The sequence below is a fragment of the Oryzias melastigma genome, linkage group LG24 (assembly GCF_002922805.2).
Source record: "Oryzias melastigma strain HK-1 linkage group LG24, ASM292280v2, whole genome shotgun sequence".
Classification (NCBI taxonomy): domain Eukaryota; kingdom Metazoa; phylum Chordata; class Actinopteri; order Beloniformes; family Adrianichthyidae; genus Oryzias; species Oryzias melastigma.
Window position 1 is genome coordinate 11,241,782 of NC_050535.1, and position 10,396 is coordinate 11,252,177.

General features: G+C 35.3%; 1 protein-coding gene across 16 annotated transcripts in view; it reads right to left on the bottom strand.

Moving 5' to 3' along the window:
• LOC112158156 (mucin-3A) overlaps positions 1-6,250 on the bottom strand; it is a 44,128-nt gene extending 37,878 nt beyond the window's left edge. For 13 of the 16 annotated variants that reach the window (XM_036210563.1, XM_036210566.1, XM_036210568.1 and 10 more), the window contains exons 1-3: positions 5,898-6,249; positions 658-761; positions 507-555 (exon numbers count right to left, since the gene is read on the bottom strand). In XM_036210563.1, coding sequence (XP_036066456.1) covers positions 507-555; positions 658-759 — 151 coding nt within the window. In that variant the 5' untranslated portion in view covers positions 760-761; positions 5,898-6,249. Of the gene's footprint in view, positions 1-506; positions 556-657; positions 762-5,897 lie in introns of all 16 variants that reach the window. The other 3 variants (XM_036210567.1, XM_036210573.1, XM_036210574.1) reach the window with 3 other exon arrangements.
• Positions 6,251-10,396: the final 4,146 nt, after the last annotated feature.

A 10,396-nucleotide genomic window follows, 5' to 3' on the forward strand; every position in this document is an offset into this window, starting at 1 on the left:
ACTTCATTATCACATCCTTCTCAGAGCCAATACTTTGCCAGGAACTACTTCCAAGTTACGGTGAACATCAGTTTCAGTCACTCTGTGCTCAGTCCAATCTGCCATCTAACCAGGAAGTTTGAAGATACGTCTGCGGAAAACTCTAGCATGACAAGAATGAAACGGCCTTAGCTTTCACTCATCTCCAACAAGTTTTCCTCTAACATTACTTAAGGGGTTTTTCTGTCCTTTCACTGTCATTCTTGGTTTATGAGTTTAAGCTCCTAACTTACTGTTTTAAGTGGACATCATGCTAGGCACTAATACTAATATTATTGTATATTTTTTTAAATTATTGTTAAACTAAAAATGAAGGGTTGTTAAGATTCACCTTATCTGACTTACACAAAGCAGAATATGTGGTTTAATGAGCATGCTCTGCCTCATAAACATAGTTTTGTAAATACTATCTGCCATAATACGTTTATTTTTTTTAAAACAGAAACCGAAACATTTCTCACTCTCACCATCACGTTTCTCCCGCCTGTAAGGTAGACCGGGCTCATTGAGATAGTCCTGAGACAGAAGAAAAAAAACTGTTATTACAACAAACACCGCTATTATTATTAATACAGAAAAAGCCAGATCGTGCATGTTATACAGTAAATAATAATTTACCTGTGGGACCTGCAATGTCAGCTCGGTGAAATTCTGTGTTTCCAAAATAAACAGTGTCAACAAAAGAGCGATGAAGGTCCAGTTACTCTTAGTTGTTGCCATTCCTTCAAACACAAGGTGATAGAAAAAATAAATAAATATGGGTGACGGTAATGAAGATTGCTTTTTTTTGTGTTTGTGTGTGTGTGTGTGTTCTAGTACACCAAACAAACAATTTGATGACAGAATTAGGAATGTCAAAGCATTGCATTATTCGCAATTCATTTATCAATTACTTAAAAATTATCTCAATATTAGCTTAAATTGTCTTCTCTTTCACTTCTGCTGCATCTCAGTTCTCAATATGTTCAAATTCCCCAAACAGGTTAAAGGAGGGGCTGCACGGTGGCGCAGTGGTTAGCGCTCTTGCCTCACAGTGAGAAGGCCCCGGTTCGAATCCCGGCTGGGACCTTTCTGTGTGGAGTTTGCATGTTCTCCCCGTGCATGCGTGGGTTTTCACCGGGGACTCCGGCTTCCTCCCACCGTCCAAAAACATGCTTCATAGGTTGATTGATGACTCTAAATTGCCCCTAGGTGTGAATGTGAGAGTGGATGTGTGTGTGATTGAGGCCCTGTGACAGACTGGCGACCTGTCCAGGGTGTACCCCGCCTTCGCCCATCAGTAGCCGGGATAGGCTCCGGCACCCCCGCGACCCCGAAAGGGACAAAGCGGTCAAGAAGATGGATGGATGGATGTTAAAGGAGACACACACACACAAAAAAAAACACTTGTCTTTTCTAATGTCTTACTGTCCTGATAAATTGTAGAGAAACGTATTCCAGAAAAAAGCTTTGTAATGAGATAAATGTTGAGGTTTTGCCATTACGACAGGACTAACATATGTCTGAAATTAGTGAGTTCCAGAGTTAGGGCTTTGGCATTTCCTGTGTGACTCAACTTGTTTGGGGTTACGTCGATTCTTAGAGCAGAGATCTTCCTACCCAGTTGTGTAATTCACAATCCTAAAGCTGGAGTTAGGATCCAAATGATATATTTTATCAGCTATTGAGCATTAGAAGCAAATAATTCCTTAAAAAATGTGGACAATTAAAAATAAATAAATAAAATTCATTAAAGGACAGCAGTGACCTGAAGCAGCACAAAACACAGGAAACGTACACAAAAAGGCTGAAATTGGGAAAGCCCTTGAAACTGGAAACAGTCACATTTGCTGGCTGTCTTTAAGAATCACAGCTGTATTATTCTCTTTAGAGAAATGTTCAATTCCCTTTCTTTAATACATGCTAAGCTTTCAATAACTTCCAAAAATCCAGAGAAAACACATCCAAGAATATATTTTAGTTTATTTTAAAAGAATTCTGCAAGCTTTCACGTTGTGTTGTGCTTCACTGAGCTCACTTTGGTCATGACCAAACACATATTTACTGATTTTTTTTTTACATTTCTGGCTTCAAGTACACAAATTGACAAATTTAATAACAACGCCCATCCAACAATAACACACTTTTTAAGAGAACAAAATCATGCAGCTGTTAAGTGAGAGTTACTGCTTAGTATAGAGTGTCTTTAAGTGAAGATTTTCTCATGCAGAACCTGAATAATTTGTCCTTACACTCGCTCACGAACAAGGAAGTATAACTTTGTTTCCTGTCAGTTAATCTCTTCGTTGCATCTTTTGCTTGCATGGAAATAAGATAATAACTTCTAAGGTTGCTTATGTGTGGGTTTCCACTACATCTTTCCACTACAATCAAAAAAGCATCTGATAACTGCAAATTCTGTAATCCACAGCCTGAACAGATAATAATCGTGCCTTAGTCACATGCATCTGTACGGTATGGTCACTTCAAGGGACGTCAGGAAAATGATTGTTGTACGCAAGATAAGTTAATTGTAATAAGTTGATAAGGATATTGTAAGTTATAAGATAAAAACACGCTCTTATGACGTACTGATGCTATTGTGCAATGTTCTAATAGAAATGCATTTGAACATCTTACAATTTTGTGCAGGACACTTGTGCACCGTACAGATTTGCCCTTTTTATCCCCCTCAAACAGCCATTTCTACCAGTAAGGACAGTTGTGACTAATAGATTTTGTAATCCGGTTAAACTCCAAGTATGCAGAAAATCAAATTTCTCTCACAATTAATTGTTGCCTATGGAATGTCACTCTAACACGTTTATGAGAAACACTCAATTGAAGTCTTAAGCACTTGTCATTCCAGATTGATTGCTTAGTTTTTAGAATGTACCAAGAACAATGTGGCTTTGCAAGAGTCGTCAAATGAACCATGTCTTTTAAACTGCTCAGAAGGATCTGGAACAGAATGTTTTACCAAACATCAAACATGCTTTAATTGGCTTTTTATTATTTTACCAAGACATCTACTTACAATAAAAAATGAATTTAAGGTTTCTATAAATATTAAATTATTAATACATTTTCCAAAAAAAAAACTATTATTAGAAAAATGACTGAATTCCCCCATAGGGATTACTAAAGTGACTTAGAATTTTATTATGATTTTTTTCTTGTTTTTTTTAGTAAATGACCTCCAGCAAAAACAGTATAGTACATTTCACTGGGATTCTGTACACATCTACATTTTCAAAGATGTAAAATTAACTAAACTTGAATATTTCTTTTTTTTCTGAAAGGCTTTGCTAAAAAAAACAAGATCATTAAAAGTAAAGTATCAACGGAAATGAGAAAAGTCCTCATCTCACCATATCTTTTGGGCTTTCTTCTCCTCCTACGTTTCAACGTTTTGCTGAGCAGTCACTGCAAAAACAGCAGCCTTCAGCTGATGGCTAACTATTAAAAAATACTTCCTGAAGGAGGGAGGCTGTCTATGCTTACAGTAAGTGAACTGGTTAAATATTTGCCTTCCGCCTTTAGGGATTTCTTTTTTCAACAGTTTTGTTTTTTGTTTTGTTTTTTCAAAAAAAAATGTCAATAAAGCCGTCTCTTGTGGTTTTTATCTAACTTTTTGATGATAAAACAGAATAAAAAGACTTGCATGATTTATCTACCTTAAAGAAAATTAAAACCGCAAGGGGTAACTGTAGGGAAGCTCAAAACAACGTATTAGTGTGAAATGTATATAATTCATAAATTATAGTTAGAGGAGTTTTTCTGGTTGATCTAAAAAAAAAAAAAAAAGGGAATTTGGACTTTTAGACCTTAGGGCTTGAATTTTAGGACTTGTATTTCCACCCTTCACCCTCGGGTGCTTCTTTGCATGGATTAGGTGATACCAGATCTGCGTTGAATGATTACCAGACCCATGCTAGCAGCAGCTATTAAATGTTTTCCAACATTTTTTTCAGCAAGTTTGTAATTTGTTAGTAGAGTTGTGTGTAAAAGTGTGACACGAGACTTCTGTTATTTTCAAAGTATTGTTTTAGGCTTAACTTTATCTATAAAACAGTTGAACTCAACCATCTCCTTAGAAATAAATTGTCAATTTAAGAGTACTATAAGTATACTTGGTCTATGATAAAAGTGAGGTAGTATACTTGAAGTTTTATGTTGTAAAGTGTTCCAATTTAGCCTCAAGAAGTATTTAGTTAGTCTACTCTATAGTGTACTTGCTATACTGATACTCACATATGCTAAATACGGTAAACTTCAAGGCCCAATTTGAATGATTCCCTTCACCCTACTTCTGCTCCCTATTCCTACATTTAGCGGAGAGTTATGGAAAAAGTATCTCCTAATTTGGACGTCGCTTCCACTCAATGACGTCACCAATAATTGTCAGTCAGCTAGCATTAGCGTGGTGCTTCCAGCGCTCCACTATACTCTACGTAACAACGACGTTTTTTTTACTTCAAAAATATGTCATGCTACAACAAAAGTCAAACTTGTTAATGTGATTAACAATTACTTATTAGCATTATTGCACAGTTCTGTGCTTCAGAGCACACCTTGGCTCATAAAAAAAAAAAAAAACTATTTCAGACACCCCTATAGTGCTACAAATACCCCTACAAATAAAGAGTTAGAGAGAAAGAAAGAATTTGGACTGGGTCTACTGCTGCTAAAGAAAAAGCGATCATAAAAATAAAACCCTATAAGACCCCAAAAACCTAATAGGACAATCTAAAACAGATAAGAACAAAATCATAAAAAACTAAAAACAAAAGCTCATATTGTTAGAGGTTGAAAGCTGAAAACTAATTTACAGACAAGTTTAGTAAAAGACAGTTTGCTGATCGCAGTGGAAACTGTAACAAGCGGTGGTGCAACAATAGAGAAAAGCTCAAACTTTTCTGAGCTTCACCTCACATTGTGCTACTTCCATTTGAAGCTATCATCTGACTGAAAAAGCAGAATGAAAGACAGAGAGACACAGTTGAAAGGCTTAACTATATCTTAAAACTGACTGTAAAACAGCACCGGCGAAATGTGGTCACTTTTACACTCCAGTCACAAGTACATAAAAAGGCATAGAGTCTGAAAGAGCTACTTTGAAAAAGATAAATTGCACTGCTTGATAATCTAATTTAAACCCCAAATTTTGATTTTAGTCAGTCTCACATCAGGATAAAATGTGGAAAATTTGCTGGGTTACTTGGACCAAACACTATGACCTAAAATCTGCGTGACTTAGGAAGCTATGGATGATTCACCCCTCATTGTTTTGTAAACATATAGATAGTGGTGGCAGTGAAAATAAACTATTTTCTCAGAATTTATCCAAGCGGTTTAATATACAAGGAGAAAGGGAGTTGGGCCCCAAAACTGAACCCTGGTCTACACCAAAGGACGGTGTAGGTAGATTTAAAGCTGGACAGATTGGTACCCAATCTTACAAGTAACTAATACTACACTAAATCAGCAAGATTGGCAACAATTTTTGATAAAAACATCAAATAAAATGCATTTATGCACATGTAATTTACAAAAATAACCATCCCAAAAATATTGCCCCTTTATTCTTTTTATTAAAAGGTAACAAAAGCAAAAGGCGGTATTTGAAAAGAAAAGAAAAGTCATTTTAGAATCTATAATATAGATATTATTTGTTATCTACATGTCAACATTTTAATTTTTTTTCAATTTTTTAATCAAGTCTTATCATCACATCATGAAAGGTTTGACAGATCTTCCTCACATGTTCATACAAACCCGATTTCCTTCACACTTTAAGTGTAAGAATGAGATTATGTAATTTTTCAATTATTTTAACTTAAAATGTAACAACTAAGAAATGAAAGCTTCTTTCTTACCTTCTTTTAAATGACCAAACTGTTATGTGGATTTCATCCAAAAACATGTCATCTGTTTTTTTTCCAAAAAAATAAAATGAAGACTGGCTTTAAAACGTCACTTTAAATTTCCCGACAGAAGACTTGCATGACATATCCATATTCCATAGACGCTCCTTCACGTCGTCTCCACGAGCTACCAGAGCTAACCTCCACCGCAGCTCCTCTGGTGTTGAATTGAAACTGAGTGAACTCCAATCTGCGCTAATGTACCGACTCACAATCAAACCTCACAACAGATCTGTGTCTAGATTGGAAAACTTGCTCTGCTGGTTTCGCGCGTCTAATAACAATCTGCAAATTGATGCCAGTAAAGGCACACTATCTCCTCTGTGGGGTTTAACTGTAACTTTAAACCACCACCTAATGAGTCCACTTGTGTGGCTTATGAGAATAGTATGACCGACTCTATAAATTCCTTTAACTATGTCTAACCTGAATAAATAAAAGGTGTATGTTTCTTTAAAAAAATCAATAAAGCATAATATTTTTTTTGGTTTATTTTTACTGTTAAAAGTAAAGTTGTATAATTTTGTCAAAGTGTAAAACTCAAATAAAAATGCAAAGAAAGTTTTATTGAACTCTGATGTATATATACTGAACTTTTACCTTTATATTTCAAGATTAAAATAAAAAAAATCAAATTTTCTTTTAATATGTTAAATAATTTTCTTATCACCCTCGTGGATGTACACATGTACCTAAACTTTCCTGGATAGGAAACGCACTTTGGTTCAAATTCATTCACAAGCTGGAAAAAAAAAACTCTGAATCATAAGAAAAAAACGTTAAAAGATACATATTGGTAAAACAAATGTTGCTACCATTTATATACTTTACTAGATTATAGGGCTGGGCGATACTGAGCATTTGGGGATCGATCCAATACCGGTCAATATTGCTGATGTCAATACTAATATTTATACACTTTTTTTAATGTTGTTGAAGTGACATGAACCTAAAAATCTCAATTTTTTTAATGGCCGCAAATGTTTTTTTTTTTTTTTTCAATTGCTTGATAAACATAAAAAACAGAATTAGGACAATATTTTAAATTGAATGGAAAGTAGTTTATTAAAAGCTAGCTCCTTTTTGCAGATACAAAAAAAAAATTGCAAACAAGTGGAAATGTCAAAATCTGGTATCAATCTAATACCAACCTGAGATTGATACTATCGATATTATAGTCCCAGTTCTACTAGATTGGCCATCATGTGACATAGGTTGTGACACACATGCACCATTACTATGCATTGAGTCTACCTGAGTGAAGAACTGAGGTGGTCCATGTTTCGCAATCAACCGCAAAGACCATGACAACAATCGATCGAGAGGAATCATTACAGGATAATGATAATGTGCGACCGAGATACACATTGTCGTATTGTCTGCACGTACCATGATTGTACGAGTCCAAATATTGTTGCTGGTTGGACTTTTTTTTTTGTAAGAAAGTGAAAGTAAGAACCCACATAATTCTCTAAATACATGTGCCCAATGTTAACTTCTTCCTTGGCTGCTATCTTTAGATACATATAAATATTTAAGTATACCACAAGGTCAATCACTTTCCAAGATTTATTTCTAGACATGTCTTGTGAAATTAGTTAAGAAATTAGCGGGCTAGCCCAATTTCAGTGGTTGATGCCTGCTTGTCCTCCACTGGAAAAGCAGCGTTCTGCTGCCATGAATCAATGCATAGCAATGGTGTCTGCACACTTTCGTCAATGTCTATAGCAGCAAACAGGCAAAGACCAATCCAGCAATATGTTTTATGTACAGTATAGAAAGATGTGCATATGCAAAGAAGAAGTCCTTAAATCTTTTACGGTTAGACTCTGCACTAAAGACGTATGTAAGCTCAGACCATAGAAGAGTAAACCCCAGATCTTTGATGCTCATTTTGACTGAGGAACAGACCTGTCAGAGCATTGATCTGAGTGGAGGATTGGGTGGATGAGGGCGGATGAAACTGCCTGGAATGTGAAGAGATAAAACATCTCGCGTAGTTACTGGAAGCAAAGTCAATCTTCCTTATTGAAACTGTGCCAAAGCTTTACTGCTAGCTGTTGTTTTCAGATATTACAGGGATTTACTTGTGTTGGTTTAGCACTTGATTCCTGTAATTCCTTTGTTTTTACCTTGGCAAAGTTAGCCGCTTTCTAGGAGACTGTTAATGCTTTAACACTGGAGTTTTAGCTCCAGTTATTCTGAATAATTCTTCAATTGTTTATGCAATTAACATGGAACAGATTCTAAAGCGGACAAAATATGCACTGATATGCTCTTTACAGTAGTGAAGGGCTTACACAATCCACTTTAATCAATTGATTCTGTCACAGAGTAAATGTAATGCAACACTTTTCGTCAGTTATCTGTTACATACTGATGAAAAACCACTTTTTTTCCATATTAAATTAAGACAAATATCATGTAAGCCGTCAAAGATGGAAAGTATATCAGTGTACTTTATTAATATTTAGTTTTGCAGGTGACATTGCTGGTGTTAAAGCATTAAAAAGCTGCATCTCAGAATTTTTGTGCTAAAATAACTGCAGAAGTTAGCACATTACTTGTGTTTAAAAACCTTTAGTTGAACGCATTACTTAAACCAAATTTTAAATAGTAGACTGTTTGCATACATTTATGAAATATTTGGGTTTAACTTTTGAAGTAAGCCAAGAAACATAGATTTACAATGTGTCTTACCTAAATAGTATCCAAATTTATGTTGTGTGTTCCAAACCATAAATCATGAACTCATCTTTCTCTCTTTTATAGTTTTTTAAGTTTCAACATGACCAAACAACATGTTTATTTCTCTTTATATCTACTCCTATGTGTGATGTCATCTTTGTCAACCTTTCTAAAAATAGACAAATGGACAATGGAAACAAGCATCATAGCAGTTTGAAAATACCCTCAACTTAATGATTAATGTTGCTTAGAAAGGCCACGACCCCATTTGTCCTTTGGGCAGTAGTAATGTTTATCAAGTATAACTGCAGAGATGAAAGAATCCATTGTGGTTGTGTAGTAGTTGTGTGTAGATGTGTTCTGGTTGTATGGGTGTGCATTAACCCTTGGTTAATAATAATAAAACTGCCATGAGGAGTTAGCTATTTGGCCACCTCAAAGTCCTTGTTTCAAACCGAGTTAGTGTCCTTAAAAAAAACATCTGCCGTCTAGTTGCTAGAATTCTGCTAGAATTGATTTTTTTGCTTTGGTTTTTCATGTATTTTATTTGCTTTTTGATTCCTTTTTTTCCCTTTGTCTTCTTAAATCTTTGAATCGTCTTTTTGTGTAAAGTATGCCACGTCAATACCCTTATCTGCCTTATCTGTTCCTAAGAATCAGATACTGCAGAATGTCTCTGTAAAATGTGGGATGATTCAGAAACCCAATCTGACCTTTATTATTTAAGAGCATCTATTGGAAAAAAATAGAAAAACAAAATTTTGCCACAATTAAATGTTCAAGCAAACAGGCTATTAAAATGACTTAAATAAGTTTCATAACCAAAACTTAACCGTATTGCACAATGTTCCAGATAAACTCTAAAAAATGTGGTAATACTAGATTGGCTAAACTAAGAAATGCCTTTTTTTTGCTTTCTAACCCCAGAGATAGAAAATATGGGTCATTGCCTTATCTATTACCAGGTTTCATCTTTTTTTTTCAAAGGAAAAACTTAGTTAATAAAAAATGATTTCTTAAAGAACCACAAAAACAACAGAAGGAATAAGAAAAATCTGCAGTGTTAATGTACCCAGATTTAGTTGAAGAAACACATGGCCCTAAAACCTACACAGGTCATCGTGTGTTAACTGCTGTCCATTGTTGGCGGGACAATGCTGCTCAAGATCTCACTCTTCCTCTTCACATGGCAGTCTGCACGCCCTCCATTCTCCCATGAATCCACAGTCCTTTGTGCGCTTGAGTAACTCTGACCCTGTGCTTGCCTGGCCTGCTAGAATAAACTCACACTGCTGAAGATTTGAGGAACCCTTTCAAAAGATGTTCCCATAATAGTTGTAACTAGAGCCACAATGATTATATTCTTTGGGGACGTTTGAAAAGGAAAATGAGGAATCAACAACACTAAGTCACAGTGGGTGTGACAGTAAAGGCGGAAATAGCAGAACATTTTATTTGAGCATTCAATAAAGTGGTTCCATTTGAGAGGAGAAACTGTGAAAGAAGCTGAAGGAATATCTGAATCTTGGCAAAGGGAAAATTAAATCATTTCATTAGTAATTAATTATTGCCAAAGCAATGATGTTGTTTAGGCTACCTAACTCAAAATCTTACAAACCTTTACACTGGCTTTCATTTTTCTTTATGTAAATTTGGCAAGCTGAAGACATTCTGCACAGGAGATATGGCACAGAGGAGACTGATCGACTATAGACTATAGTGTCAAAGTCAAGGCCCGGGTGATAAATAAATAATATTCCTGC